Source organism: Pan paniscus, chromosome 13 (genome assembly GCF_029289425.2).
Source record: "Pan paniscus chromosome 13, NHGRI_mPanPan1-v2.0_pri, whole genome shotgun sequence".
Taxonomy (NCBI): domain Eukaryota; kingdom Metazoa; phylum Chordata; class Mammalia; order Primates; family Hominidae; genus Pan; species Pan paniscus.
The window spans coordinates 64,384,846-64,401,272 of record NC_073262.2 but is presented as its reverse complement, the minus strand read 5'-3'; the positions used below and the strand labels follow the sequence as shown (position 1 = coordinate 64,401,272).

General features: G+C 33.8%; 1 protein-coding gene across 6 annotated transcripts in view; it reads right to left on the bottom strand.

Moving 5' to 3' along the window:
• SLC4A10 (solute carrier family 4 member 10) overlaps positions 1–16,427 on the bottom strand; it is a 477,442-nt gene that overhangs the window by 276,066 nt on the left and 184,949 nt on the right. For 5 of the 6 annotated variants that reach the window (XM_014343995.5, XM_024927814.3, XM_008974413.4 and 2 more), the window contains exon 2: positions 264–399. The exons of the other annotated variant lie outside the window; for it this stretch is intronic. In XM_014343995.5, coding sequence (XP_014199481.1) covers positions 264–344 — 81 coding nt within the window. In that variant the 5' untranslated portion in view covers positions 345–399. The remainder of the gene's footprint in view (positions 1–263; positions 400–16,427) is intronic. 6 annotated transcript variants of the gene reach the window in all.

The following is a 16,427-nucleotide window of genomic DNA, read 5'->3' as shown; positions in this document are numbered from 1 at the left end:
AGAATCTCTTCCTTTACCGCCCTCTCCCCCAAAAAGCTAAAGTAAACACAAATTTAAACACATACACACACACAGGCACACACATACACACACATTTCTAATAATCATATTGTTTAGCTGCCATAAATCTTACTTGTTCAAATATCCTAAGGAAAGTCTGACAATAAACAATTACATTAATGAATATATTTTCAATGAGTAAGAACTAGAAAAAGCAAGCACCCTACATTCTAATATTATCATCATAATTCATGAGGTCATACCTGATGACTTAGAGATTGAAAAGGCTCACAGGTTCCAGACTGCATGACCTTTCTACTTCCAGAAACCCCTAAAGACTGCATTTCCTGTCTTACAAAAGATAATCACAGCCATCTCTATGTCTCAGCATCTTCAGGGCTAGTGAAAAAAATATCAAACAACAGATCTGTCCATCAGTATCTGTTTAAGCCATCATCAAGATATCAAATCACATATACTATTTATCATCTCCCCTGTGCAGTTACAAACACCCCATACTAAGAGAGACTGACACAGTTGTATCTGCTGATGCTGTCTGAAAACTGTAAGCTTACTGCTTAGAGCAATTCTGCATCATCGAAAGAGAGAATGAGCCACATCCTTCAGATTTCCCATTTCTGATACTATGAAGACTTCATTTGCCAAGGAGAGTTGAATTTTTTCAGTCCTTTAAAAATAAGCAGTTTTCCATTTAATTAAGTATCCAATGTGTCTGTTGCAAATACCATGTTAAAATGTCAACTCTTAATTATTAGGCAGCTTTCTCTATATGTGACTAAGCTTTAGGCTTTATGACTTACCAAGCAAAATTATACTCTCTTAAAGAAATTTTCCCTCCAAACTCTGAATATCATCACTTATCCACCCATCAAAATGATGAGTGCCTAAAAAGGATTTTTATTTTGGCAATCTTTGATAGTTGTATAAATAGTAAATAGGTAAATACATATTCACCCTTTAATTTTCAGGAATTTCATTTATGTTTCAGATTCTTCATACCAACATACATTTTATATTTTTACTTAATTTCTTCTTCTAAAAAGTTTAACATGCAAAAGATTTACCAAGCAAAATTGTACTCTCTTGAAGGAATCTTCCTTCCAAACTATGGGTATCACGACTTATCTACCCATCAAAATGATGAGCGCCTATACAGGATTTTTATTTTGGCAATCTTTGATAGTTGTGTAAATAGTAAATAGGTAAATACATATTCACCTTTTAATTTTCAGGGATTTCATTTATGTTTCAGATTCTTCATACCAATATACATTTTATCTTTTTATTTAATATCTTCTTCTAAAGAGTTTACATGCAAAAGATAATGTGGTATTATCAAATGCTAAAACTGCACGGTTAAGTCTAGTAATGAAACCTATGTAAGTTGTTGGCATTTTTACTATGGATTTTCACTGTGTCTTATTTATTAAAGTTTGAGTACTGTTTTCTTTTACCACAACATAGCAGAATCAGGGAACTTTAAGATTGATAAAGTGTTCTAACATAGAATCAATATCTCAAAAATTATAATTGGAAATGCTTTCTCTTTACCGTGTGACAAAAGGTTGTGTTTTATAACTAAAGAAAACACAAACCAAAAATTAAAAAAGACTAAGATTATAGTCAATTCAACTACATTCAAAATTAAGACACCAAGTACAACATATCATCCTGAAACAGCCCTCACATTATGAACAGCCTGAATTCACGACTCTATGAACACTTTATTTACCTGTGAATAGTTTCCCTTCTTTCACTCACAACATTTGATGGAGACTAGTCACAATGAGTCTTAAGAAACTGGGCTGATCCAAATTATACTTTTAGAAAAACTACTGACTCTAACTGCACAGGTTGGAGACACAGAGCTTGGTATTCTGCTGTATGTATACTATAACATATCTGAATGAAAAATCACATGTAAACAAATATTTCCATCTATGTAGTATTTACCCTCTTATTATAATCAAAATAGGTACTCATCCTTTAAGACCTATCTTCTCAATAAAGCCTTCCTAAGCTACATCGTCTCTCTTTCTATATTCATTCTTTCCTGTAGAAAATATTGAATATCTTCTATGTGTCAGGTACTATATAGGTGCTAGGGACTCCATAACAAACAACACAAAACCTGCCATCACAGAAAGCAGATAAATGAAACAAGCATGTTTTGTTATAACTGAAGAATTAAAAGTTGACATGAAAGTCGTAGCAAGGCATCCTACCCTAATCTAGGGATCAGAAAAGATTTCCTTAGGGAAGTACTGTTAAAACAGAAGATTCTGATCTAGTCACATTCAAGGAATGGCAAATACAACATAGGTTAGACCATAAAGTGTAAGAACAGAGGGAAGAGATGAGAAGTGAGGCCCAGTCACGGTAAGCGTCAGGAGCCATTTAAAGAGTGTGAGCTTTATTTACCCTTAGGGAAATGAGAAACCGTCAGCATAATCAGGTTTAAAATATCCCGGCTACTCTATAGACAATCAATTGAGTAAAACAAAACTGGAGGACGGGAGACAAATCAGGAGAATGTTAAATAATTTCAATCAAGGGATGATGATGGCCTGAACCAAAGAAGTGGCAATAGGAATGAAGAGAAATGAATAGATCCAAATACACATCTTATTGAAAAAAGATAGAATTCAGGGATTGAATGTGAGAAATGAGGAAAAGTGAAACGTCAAGCAAGGTTCATTCCTAATCTCCTATACTATTACATATCAAAGTTATCAAATGAATCAATAATGAAAAATAAGAATATTGAACTTTTCCTTCGGGTATTTTGTCACAGCAAGAATACAAACACTGATATTTTTATCGTTCTCTGGATGTTATTAATTAGTATATATAATCCCCAATTTCCTTCAGTGTTTTCTTGTAAGCACAATTGATCTTTGCAATAAAAACATGAAACCTGAGTGCAAAGCAGCTCTTAATCTCTCTATTATCTAGTTGATAAGATCTATTTAATCCAAAAAATTACTTAACATCTATTACTTGACCCTCTTAATAGTAACTTAACACAATTAATTACTAAAAACTATGATCTCCCATTTTTAGAAAACCATTGCTCTAAAACAAATTATTTACTCATACAGTATGTTACTCATACCAGTATTATTAAGATATGGTCATAATAGTAAAGCAGAATGCCTCTAGACTTTAGGCCCTAATAAGCCTTAACAAATATTTGATAAAAGAAATGAAGAGTAGCCAAAACCTAGCAGAACACCCTTGGACTGAATGAAGAGAGAGCCAAAAGAGTGTATCTTAGTCCATTTGGGCTGCTATAACAAAATGCCACAACAACAAATATTTATTTCTCACAGCTTCCAAGGCTGAGAAGTCTCACTCTAACCTCACATGGAAGAAAAGGGGGCAAGGCAACTCTCTGGGGCCTCTTTTATAAGGGCACTAATTCAATTTATGAGGTCTCTGCCTTCATGGTCTAATCATCTCCCAAATGTCTCACCTAATGCCCTTATATTGGTGATTACATTTTCAACATATGAACTTTGGAGATGCAAGAACATTCAGACCACAGCAGGGTAAAAAGCATACATTGAGGGTACCTCTATTTATTTGATGACTTGCTGCACATAAGAACATCTCAAATAATAAAAGATGAGCATCTTAAAAAGAGCAAGAACTTCTTTATAATAATTACTACTCATTTAGCTCTTGCTTTTCATCTCTAAGGGATCATGTGATCCAATGCACTTATTTTACAGATGGGGAAAACTAAAATCTAGGGAAGTTAAGTGACATACCCAAGGTCAGTTATTAGTAGGGCCAAGGTCAAAATTCAGAATTCCTGTTTCCTAGTTTTCCCCAGTATAAGTCACTGTTTGAAATTATATTTTTGTATAAATATACCATATCTTAGTAATTCAAATAGCATTCATTTTAATATTTTTAGGTTGAGAAACAGTAAAAAAAACTATAAGAATCACAAGTTTTCTATATTAAAGTTTACTTTTATCATAAAGAATTTACCTTTTATTTATATTCAAAAGTGACTCGCTTCAAATACCTCAGTAAATACAAGTAATTCATTTTGTTTTACATACTACTGCTTTAAAAAGTGTAAATTAGTTCATCTTCTCAAGATAACTTGGCAAAATGTATTGAGTCTTAAAAATGTTCAGTCGTTCATCTTAGTATTTCCTGTCTGAAGGCAATAGGGCAGATTAAGATTTATGCTCAAAGATGTTTAGTGCTACATTATTTAAGTAAAGAAAAAGTAGAAACAATAAGAGAAAGTTTAATTAAATTATGGAACACCAAAAGTGTAATGCCATGTAACCACTGAATATTAAGAACAAAAGATGTTAATGATAAAGGAAAATATATAGCATAATAGCATATTAAATGGAAAGCAAGATCCCAATATATTTGTGGGGTACAACCTCAACTACGTAAAACATACAACAAAAGAAATAGACAAAATGTCTGATTTTTTAAAGATGGCTCCCAATATGACTCATCTTATAAATATATACCTACAGACTTCATTGTTTTTCATAAAAATAGAAACTAGTTTCTTTGGAGTATTTCAATAGTTCAACAAATACCCCTGTTTCTCATGTGCTTCCTCTTTTTACTAAAAATTTTGCTTCAGATTTCAATATTTCTAATGTTGTACTCATATTTCTGGTCTAATTTCATAAAAAATGTTCAAATCTACTTTCATTGACTATCTAAACTTTGAAAAAATCATTCCTTCTGTGCTTTGCGTATTATTTATTATGTGCGTGTGTGATTGATTGTTTACTTTCACACTTTATTTATACTGGGCTAAAGCTGGTACAGACCGTTTTTGACAAATTAGCTCTCACAACAGTTTTAGTGTTATATGAAAAAACTGGAAAAAAATTGTATGCCATAATTTTTGACACTATTTGTCTAACTAATCATTGTTAGTTAGATATGATCTTAAGCGATTTTCACTAACAGCAGGACAATAGAAAGCACTGAGAGTAATGCAGAGTACCTACTTCTCTTTTTTTGAGAAGTGATGAAACTACCATATTTTCACATTTACAAGGAATATGGTTGAACTTGGGGGCATAGGTCACCACGTATGTATAATGTACAGCAAAGCTATTAGGAAAGAACACCTTATAGATGGAGGCTGGCCATTTCTATTGAAATCCTAATTATTATGGCAAATAATCAATGCTGCCTGTTGAGGTAGATGTTGTAGGGTGCCACAACACATAGGGTCAGTTCAGATGAAGTGTTTGTGCCTTAAATAAAACAACTTTGCCTTCCTAAACAGGTAAAGATATATATCCTCTCAATATACAAATGGCTGCAGCAAACCTTAATAATACATCATTTCTTCTTTTTACTCCAGTTATTAATAGATTCCTTTCTTTTCTAATTTTGTCATCATCAGTAAAACTGTATAGGAGATCACACAATAGAGGAAAATAAGAGATGTAATAATTTTCTAGATAATACTGATTTTGTATTTGACTAACTTTTTATACCAGTTACAAAAGTGCTTCATATCTATACAGACAGAAGAAAACATAAAGATCAAAAAAGTGGGGAGAATCACCCATAAAATTTCATTATACAGAGATAACCATTATTGATATTTTAGTTTTAGTATTTTAAATAATATACACCTAAAATGATAGTAAACTCTTCATCTTTACCAAGTATTATATTAACATTTCCTTACATCAATAAGTATTTTTCTATAACATGATGTTTAATGGCTAACTGGTATTCTATCAAATAGAGGTACCATACTTTATTGAACCAATCTCCTATTCTTAGACTTTCCCATTTTTTCCATTTTTCAATATTATAAATAACAGTGTAATAAACATCTTTGTGCACACAGCCTTACATACATCCTCTATTTTCTTAGAATAAACCCCAATAAGTAAACTTACTAGATCAAAGGATGTTAATGTTTTTGAGGCTTTGGGTAAAAATTGCTGAATTTCCCTCCAGAAGGGTTATATCTATTTACAATCTCCAATAGAAATATCGTGTTTACTCATTGTCTTGCCAAAACTGTGTTATCTATCACACAGTCTCTATGTAGAAAAATGGTCTCAAAAAGTTAATATGAAAATGGAAAAGGAAAGGTAGGCATACATTAACACAAAGGTTTAAATTAACTATAATTAAACCAAATAGACTTATCTTTGTAGGTTTTCTAACAGTAACAGCAAAAACTTAGGATAAATAAAGCGTCCTTGTTTCTACGCTTATAGACAAAGATACACTGCTGATCCATAGAGAACATACTTAGGATTGTAAGGCAAAACAACTCTTTGAATAGAAGTTATTAAAAGTTGGCAAAGCAGACTAATTGAAAACCAACGCAATGATAAATGTAGACATAGACTTTGTTTTTTCTCTGTGACATCTGTAGAATAATGAGTGGACCTAGAGAGAGGGAGTCATTTTCCCAGAGCAAGCTATTTTACTCATTGAAACAGAAAGACAGATTTTTGTAGCCTTAGGAAACCTTCCAAATGACTATCAGATATACCTTCAGCCAAGGAATAACTTGGGAGGACCAACAAGCCACCAATAAGTCTCCAAAATACCATGTGTAAAGACAATATTTTTTAATGTGTCAACTTATTCTCTCCAAGCACTATTCCAGTGCTAAGTACATGATAGGAAAATATAAACAAACATTTGCAATGTATTTAATCTTTAAAAGTTTTCATTGTTTAAAAAATCCATTGAAATAATGATCCTTTAAGTGAAATTTTTTGATAAACTTAGCTATAATTAAAATGCAATCTTGGCTTATTTCACTTAACATAATGACCTCCAGTTTCATCCATGTTGCTGCAAATGACAGGATTTTATTCTTTTTATGGCTATATAATATTTCATTGTTTATATATACCACATTTTCTTTATCCATTCATCTGTGGTTGGACACTTAGGTTGATTCCATATCCTGGCTGTTGTGAAATGCTGCAATAAACATGGGAATGCAGATATCTCTTCAAAATACTGATTTCCTTTCTTTTGGGTATATACTCAGCAGTGGCATTGAGTCATATGGTAGTTCTATTTTTAGTTTTTGAGGAACTTCCACACCCTATTTTCCGTAGTGGCAGTACTACTTCGTATTTCTACTTACAGTGTACCAGCATTCCCCTTTCTCTGCAGCCTGGCCAGTGTCCATTATTTTTTGTCTTTTTCATAATAGCTATTTTAACTGAGGTGAGATGATATCTCGTTGTGGTTTTGATTTGCATATCTCTGATGATTTCACATTCATATGTGGGAGCTAAAAATGTGGATCTTATGGGGGTAGAGAGTAGAATGGTGGTTATGAGAAGCTAGGAAGGGTAAAAGGAAGGGGGATAAACAGAAATTGGTTAATAGGTACAAAAATAAAATTAGATAGAAGGAATCAGTTCTAGTATTCACTGTTATAGTAGGGAGATTATAGTCAACAATAACTGACTGCATATTTCAACATAGCTAGAAGAGAAGAATTGGAATGTTCCCAACAAAAGAAAAGATAAATGTTTGAGGTGATGGATATCCCAATTATCCTGATGTGATCATTACAGTTGAATGCTTGGATCAAAATATCAAATATATCCCAAACTAGGTACAACTATTATATATCAATTACAATTTTTTTTTAATTTTAAATGAAAATAAATAATTAGTGTGCAGTGAAAAAATGCAATTTTGGCAACACTACAATTGTACTTAAAGTGATAGTTATGAAAGCTAAAGACAGGTTTTGTCTTTTTAAATTCTAACACAGACAGGTTCACAGATCATAAATAAATAGATTGTTAACAGCAAAAAACACCTAAAAGAAAAAACTAGAAACCCTCAAAACTCACCCTTTATTTGTCAAAAGGACTCATATGTCTGTGCTTAGAAACACAGGCTATGGAGGCAGACTACCAATTTCAAATCCTGGTTTTGCCCTTGGGATCTGTATATATGCTTTCTGTCTCAGTTTTCTCAAATGTAAAATTATGATAACCCTAGGCAGATTGTTGTGCAAGGATTAAATGTGATTATTACTTGTGAAGCAGGTAGCGCACTGCATGTCATAGAGTCATTGCTGAATATATTTTTGCTACTATCATTCTAAAAAAGATTAACTTGTTATAGTATCAAAAAAAGAAAAAACTGTATAAACTAAAATTACGAAATAATCAGACTGAATCAGACACAAAATACATGGCTGAGCAGTAGTTTCCAAGATCTGAGAATAAGAATGTAGACACTACAGAGCGCGTAGAGCAGAACCAGATATATAAAAAAAGTGCAGTGCAATAACGTAGCTTTTATATTCTGATGCCTTTTGAGTCAAATACTGACTAAATCTTGGATTCACCAATTAGTAACCATGAGCAAAGTTGCTTGAGCCTCCAACCTTAAGTTTCCTCATCTGTAAAATACAGTTAATATTGTTTTACCTCATAAAGCTATTTTGAAGGTTAAAGAAGACAGTATACATAAGGCAATCAACATAGTCTAGCAAATATGAGTTCAATAAATGATATTATTTTATTATTGTTATCATCTTCACTATTAAGGGAAGATCCAATGGATCATTTAAAAAGTCGATAAGCTAAATGTAGGAGATAAAGTACATAACGAAGGATGATCACTTCCTTCTTTCCACATCCAATGGCCATTTCTCTATTCTCATTATTTTCAACATTGGAAACATTTGCCTCACAATCCTGGCACAAAGAAATTACTGAATAAATGCGATGGCAATATGAATGACCACCTAGTTACAAAATCCAGTAACCTCTCTTTAGTCTTATTTTCTACCTGTCCAAAACCACTATGTCATTAGCTAGTCAAAAACTCTCTATAGGTTTCCTAAGCTAGTGTTTGATGACCTCCATAACTGATCCTGACAGATCTTTCCAATCTCATCAACAACTACTGGCCTTTAATTGTCAGTTACTCTACCTAAACCCAACAGCTCACCATTCCCAATAATCACTCAATGTTTTAAGGCCTCAAGTTTTGTTCATGCTATTACATCTGATCTTGATTCAGATCTTAGTGCTGCCATTTAATAACCCTAGGATATTTTATCAGTTACAAAATTTCTGTGGACCTCAGTTTCCTTATCAATATAGTGTAGATAATAACAGTATCTATCTACATAGCATTTGTTGAAAAATTAGATTAACTAAAATTATAAAGTGCTTAATTCATAGTGCCTCAAATCCAGGAAATAAGAAATACTTAATAAATGTTCTTCTTGTTGTTGTTAGAATGCAGGCCTCTCTCCTTCATCTCCATAGTTTTAAATCTTATCTATCCATCAAAGTTGAACAAAGAACATCTTCCATGAAACCTTCCTTGATTACATGCTTTTGGTTCCACCTCCCTTTCTCAAAGCCCTTTAATCCTCAATTTTAACTTCCTGACTACTCTGAAACATTTTCACTTTCTTTTAGGCTTAATCTTGTCTTTCATTTACAATTATTAAGATCCTCAAGACAAATCATATGTATGATTCACTTTCATATTCCTCTATCACACCTAATAAATACACTGGCAACATTTGAACTTAATATATGCTTAAACTATGCAGCGAATCATTAAAAATGAAGACATTTTTCAGGCCATTAAAATTACCTTTCTATGCCGGGATGGCTATTTCAAAACTCAAAACATATTTCTCTTGTTTGAGTCACCTTTGAAGCTACTCTTATGGTAAATAAAAGAACAATTTCAAAGGTGACTCAAACAAGAGAAATATAATAAATGTCGGCCAGGTGAGGTGGCTCACGCCTGTAATCCCAGCACTTTGGGAGGCCGAGGCCGACAGATCACGAGGTCAGGAGATCGAGACCATCTTCGCTAACACAGTGAAACCCCGTCTCTACTAAAAAAATACAAAAAATTAGCCAGGCATGGTGGCGGCACCTGTAGTCCCAGCTACTCCTGAAGCTGAGACAGGAGAATGGCATGAACCCAGGACGCATAGCTTGCAGTGAGCTGAGATCGCGCCACTGCACTCCAGCCTGGGCGACAGAGCGAGACTCCATCTCAAATAAAATAATAATAAAAAAATAAAAATCACTGAATGGACCAATAACAGGCTCTGAAATTGAGGCAATAATTAATAGGCTACTAACCAAAAAAAGTACAGGACCAGACAGATTCACAGCCAAATTCTACCAGAGGTACAAGGAGGAGCTGCTACCATTCCTTCTGAAACTACTCCAATCAATATGAAAAAGAGGGTATCCTCCCTAACTCATTTTATGAGTTCAGCATCATCCTGATATCAAACCCTGGCAGAGACACAACAAAAAAAGAGAATTTTACACCAATATCCCTGATGAACATCGATGCAAAAATCCTCAATAAAATACTGGCAAACAGAATCCAGCAGCACATCAGAAAGCTTATCCACCATGATCAAGTGGGCTTCATCCCTGGGAGGCAAGGCTGGTTCAATATACACAAATCAGTAAATGTAATCCAGCATATAAACAGAACCAACGACAAAAACCTCATGGTTATCTCAATAGATGCAGAAAAGGCCTTTGACAAAATTCAACAGCCCTTCATGGTAAAAACTCTCAATAAATTAGGTATTGATGGGACGTATCTCAAAATAATAAGAGCTATTTATGACAACCCCACAGCCAATATCATGCTGAATGGGCAAAAACTGGAAGCATTCCCTTTGAAAACTGGCACAAGACAGGGATGCCCTCTCTCACCACTCCTATTCAACATAGTGTTGGAAGCTCTGGCCAGGGCAATCAGACAAGAGAAAGAAATAAAGGGTATTCAATTAGGAAAACAGGAAGTCAAATTGTCCTGTTTGCAGATGACATGATTGTATATTTAGAAAACCCCATGATCTCAGCCCAAAATCTCCTTAAGCTGGGAAGCAACTTCAGCAAAGTCTCAAGACAGAAAATCAATGTGGAAAAATCACAAGCATTCTTATACACCAATAACAGACAAACAGAGAGCCAAATCATGAGTGAACTCCCATTCATAATTGCTTCAAAGAGAATAAAATACCTAGGAATCCAACTTACAAGGGATGTGAAAGACCTCTTCAAGGAGAACTACAAACCACTGTTCAATGAAATAAAAGAGGACACAAACAAATGGAAAAACATTCTATGCTCATGGATAGGAAAAATCAATATTGTGAAAATGGCCATACTGCCCAAGGTAATTTATAGATTTAATGCCATCCCCATCAAGCTACCAATGACTTTCTTCTCAGAATTGGAAAAAAACTACTTCAAAGTTCATATGGAACCAAAAAAGAGTCCGCATCACCAAGTCAATCCTAAACCAAAAGAACAAAGCTGGAGGCATCATGCTACCTGACTTCAAACTATACTACAAGCCTACAGTAACCAAAACAGCATGGTACTGGTACCAAAACAGAGATATAGATCAATGGAACAGAACAGAGCCCTCAGAAATAATACCACACATCTACAGCCATCTGATCTTTGACAAATCTGACAAAAACAAGAAATGGGGACAAGATTCCCTATTTAATAAATGGTGCTGGGAAAACTGGCTAGCCATATGTAGAAAGTTGAAACTGGATCCCTTCCTTACACCTTATACAAAAATTAATTCAAGATGGATTAAAGACTTACATGTTAGACCTAAAACCATAAAAACCCTAGAAGAAAACCCAGGCAATACCATTCAGGACATAGGCATGGGCAAGGACTTCATGTCTAAAACACCAAAAGCAATGGCAACAAAAGCCAAAATTGACAAATGGGAGCCAATTAAACTACAGAATTTCTGCACAGCAAAAGAAACTACCAACAGAGTGAACAGGCAACCTACAGAATCGGAGAAAATTTTGCAACCTACTCATCTGACAAAAGGCTAATATCCAGAATCTACAATGAATTCAAACAAAAACCCCATCAAAAAGTGGGCGAAGGATATGAACACACACTTCTCAAAAGAAGACATTTATGCAGCCAAAAGACACATGAAAAAATGCTCATCATCACTGGTCATCAGAGAAATGCACATCAAAATCACAGTGAGATACCATCTCACACCAGTTAGAATGGCAATCATTAAAAAGTCAGGAAACAACAGATGCTGGAGAGGATGTGGAGAAATAGGAACACTTTTACACTGTTGGTGGAACTGTAAACTAGTTCAACCATTGTGGAAGACAGTGTGGTGATTCCTCAAGGATCTAGAACTAGAAATACCATTTGATCCAGCAATGGGATTGCTGGGTATATACCAAAAGGATTATAAATCATGCTGCTATAAAGACACATGCACACGTATGTTTATTGTGGCATTATTCACAATAGGAAAGACTTGGAACCAACCCAAATGTCCATCAATGATAGACTCGATTAAGAAAATGTGGTACATATACACCATGGAATACTATGCAGCCATAAAAAATGAAGAGTTCATGTCCTTTGTAGGGACATGGATGAAATTGGAAATCATCATTCTCAGTAAACTATTGCAAGAACAAAAAACCAAACACTGCATGTTCTCACTCATAGGTGGGAATTGAACAATGAGAACACATGGACACAGGAAGGGGAACATCACACTCTGGGGACTGTTGTGGGGTGGGGGGAGGGGGGAGGGATAGCATTAGGAGATATACCTAATGCTAAATGACGAGTTAATGGGTGCAGCACACCAGCATGGCACATGTATACATATGTAACTAACCTGCACATTATGCACATGTACCCTAAAACTTAAAGTATAACAATAATAAAATTTAAAAAAAAAGAAAATGTGGCTCATATACACCATGGAATACTATGCAGCCATAAAAAAGGATGAGTTCTTGTCCTTTGTAGGGACACAGATGAAGCTGGAAACCATCATTCTCAGCAAACTATCACAGGGACAAAAAACCAAACACCACATGTTCTCACGCATAGGTGGGAATTGAACAATGAGAACACTTGGACACAGGAAGGGGAACATCACACACGGGGCCTGTCGTGGGGTGGGGGGAAGTGGGGAGGGATAGCATTAGGAGATATATCTAATGTAAATGATGAGTTAATGTGTGCAGCACACCAACATGGCACATGTATAATATGTAACAAACCTGCACGTTGTGCACATGTACCCTAGAACTTAAAGTATAATAAAAAAAAAAAAGAAAAATGAATAAATAAATAAATAAATGTCAGGTAGCCATGGTAACTGCTATCACTAAACATTTGTTCCTTTGAATTATTGTTCTCTTTAGTGTTTATTGTCGTAGAATGCAGGAATTAGCCTATTAAGAAGCTCTTAAGTTTAATGAAAGAGTGATTCTTAAGCCTGACTGTAAATAGAGCTATAATAATTTTGAACATGCTTACTCTTGAGAAGATATTCTATAAAATAGCCTAATGAATGAGAGCAGAGAGATATAAGTGCAACAATCATTATAACAACAGAATTTGTAACAGCACAATATTGAGAAGCCTCTAAATGCTAATCAATAAATGGTTTGTTAAACATAAATGATTATAAATATGTAGGTTAAAGTCTTCAAAGAACTACACTTAAGAGTTGATATCAGTGTAATTTTAGATTGAGAAGATGACCAAGGAGAATTTATCTCTAAAATCGTATCTCCTGAAGGATGAAAATGCAACAGTATGCAAAAATTCAATAAATTGAAATTTTAAAATTACTCTTCTCTCTTTCCCTCCAAGAACAACTAGTATTGGGTATATAAGAGCAAATTAAGTGGTATGAATGAAACATCAGCAAAAAGAGTTGATTTGTAAATAATATTTAAAATCAATGCTAATTATAGGTGTGCTAAAAATCAGTTTCAGTCCATGGCACAGAACAGAAAACTTCAGAAACACAGAATAAAGGAAGATTGAAAACCATTTTCTCCTTTACTGAATTGGCTCTAGAGATTCTTAATTTCTCTGTATTGTAAAGTTATAATATTTATCCAGTCTATATTTTGTTGAACTCCAAATATCTTTGGAGGAAAAGAAGTAATTACTACATCATATTTACATATACAAATATTTTTGCTTAGTTACAATTTCACATTCAGTCTTTTTTTGTTTATAGATACCTGGAGAATTAAATGGAGTGTTGACATTTAGCTTAAGGCCATAATAACTTTGATTATGGGACACAAAGATATAAAAAAAATTCAATGTTGACATACTAAGATTTTTGAAATAATCTATCTCAATATCATTAACATCTAGCAGTAATTTTAAACTAAAATAATAATGACCGAAGGGGATGTGTTAATATTTCTTCCAAAGAATTGTGCAACTTTATCTTCTGTTGACTGATGGTTACCATTTCAATTTAAAATTGGGTTAAGGTTTAAAGCCTGTTTTAAATTAATTCAGCCAACTAGCAACTCTTCAAAGAACGTAAATCAAACAAGAATCTGAATTATTCTGTCCATTAGCCTCAAACATAATAGTTTGTTATGCCCTTGTGTTTCTCCACTAAAGCTTTGATCCTTACAAAGTCAGGTGTTTTTTTCCTGTTACTTCTAAAGTAAATTCCTCTCTTTAAATATGTACAGTATATATAGAAACAGAAAGGCTTTATTCCTTTTTTTTTAACAATCTGCTGTAGTCTCTGAATTTCTTTCATTAAACATTTTATCATATTTCTTCTTTAACATTGTGAGGTTTAAGGGAAGTAAAATATGGTCTTAGCCTTAAGCAGCATAAAGTTATGTCTGGGGAAAAAAATACCTATGCATAAATAGTAGCACAAACATGTGAGTTGTACATGCAAGTTTTGAGGGAGTTAAGGTGTCTCAATCCTTGTCTTAATTAATGAGGTCTTCCATCATTAATCCCTAAATGCAAATATTTGTTCCTCTGACCTTACAATTTTGATTTATTTATACTAAGCAACTATGATATCAGGTCATAAATAATAAATGATATGTATCAAAGTCACACATGTTCTCAAAAAAATTATTGTAGGATAAAGGTAAAGTGAGTAATAAAAGAAAAGGGGCTGTAATCTGGAAAAGTCAGTTGTCTCTCAAGAGACCTCAATGATTGGCATCACTTTTGTGAATGTGCCAAGTTTTGAGTATTTCTCTTAAACTTGCACCCTAAGAAACACAATTTTGATATCTGCACTACCATGTTTATTACAGCATTATTCATAATGGCCATTATATGGAAACAACCTAAGCATCCATGGATGTACGAATGGATAGAGAAAATGTGGTATATATAGACAATAGGATACTTTTTAGCCATAAAAAAGAAGGAAATCCTGCCATTTGAGACAACATGGATGAACCTGAAGGGCATTTTGGTAAGTGAAATGAGCCAAACAAAGAAAGACAAATACTGTACATATCACTTATATGTGGAATCTTAAAAAAAAAAAAAAAGTCGAATTTGTAGAGACAGAGAGTAGAATGCTGGTTGCCAGAGGCTGAAGGGTGGGGAAAATGAGGAGATGTTGGTCAAATGGTACAAACTTTGATTTTTCATTTATTTGTTAATTAAACTCAATAGAACTGAAAAAAATAAAAGCCAGATATAGCAAAAAAGGAAAAATGCTGCAAATCTTTGCTGGATGAGATCTTGTTATGAGCACAGTTGGCCCACAGGTTTCTAGGAAGTAGACAACAGTTTAAACCTGAAATTTCAGATCCATACTTTTAACCATCACTTTTATTCTGTCATTTTTGAGGATATTTTTGTTTGAGTGAAAGCTGGGATAAGATTTGTTTTAAGTTAATATCTAAAAAGTTTAAATTATTTAAAATAAACAGTAGTTCTGGAATTCCTGACCAATGCATTTGTCCCAGGGTTTACCCAAACTGTATAGAACAATACTGCCAGCAAACAACCAAGATGCTCCCTTTCCCTTTAAAGTTTTGAAATCGTAAAGAAGTTTTGTAATTTAGGGGCCATCTAAGGTGTAAAAATCATAGCAGAATTTAAAGTGATACACTCGAACTTGCCTTTTTCTCCAGTTCTGAGAGAATCACTCTTTCATCTGCCTTTAGAATAAAAGGGAACATGGCAATCATCCATGAAACACTGTTTATTGTTTCAATTTAAGCAACCTGAAAATAAATAACTGCCTTTTTACATTGTTAAAAACAATACAATTTTTTTTTTTTTGCTCACCAAGATTTGTCAATTTACGATACATGGCTGCTAAGGCTGCTAACTCCTCTCCAGTACAGCACCATGGAAAGTCAAATTGTAATGAAAATTGCTTTAGCAAATGTAGCATCGAACTTGGACGAGTTAGTTAAAATTTAAACATCTGATTATATAAGGTAAAAATCTACCATCTATATCTAGATAAGTCATTGGAGGTTTTTAGATCGAGTGCTCAATGCCCTACAATGGACTTGATAAATACTGCCATCATTTGCCCCTGTGACCTGCCTTTATCCATGCTGTCCT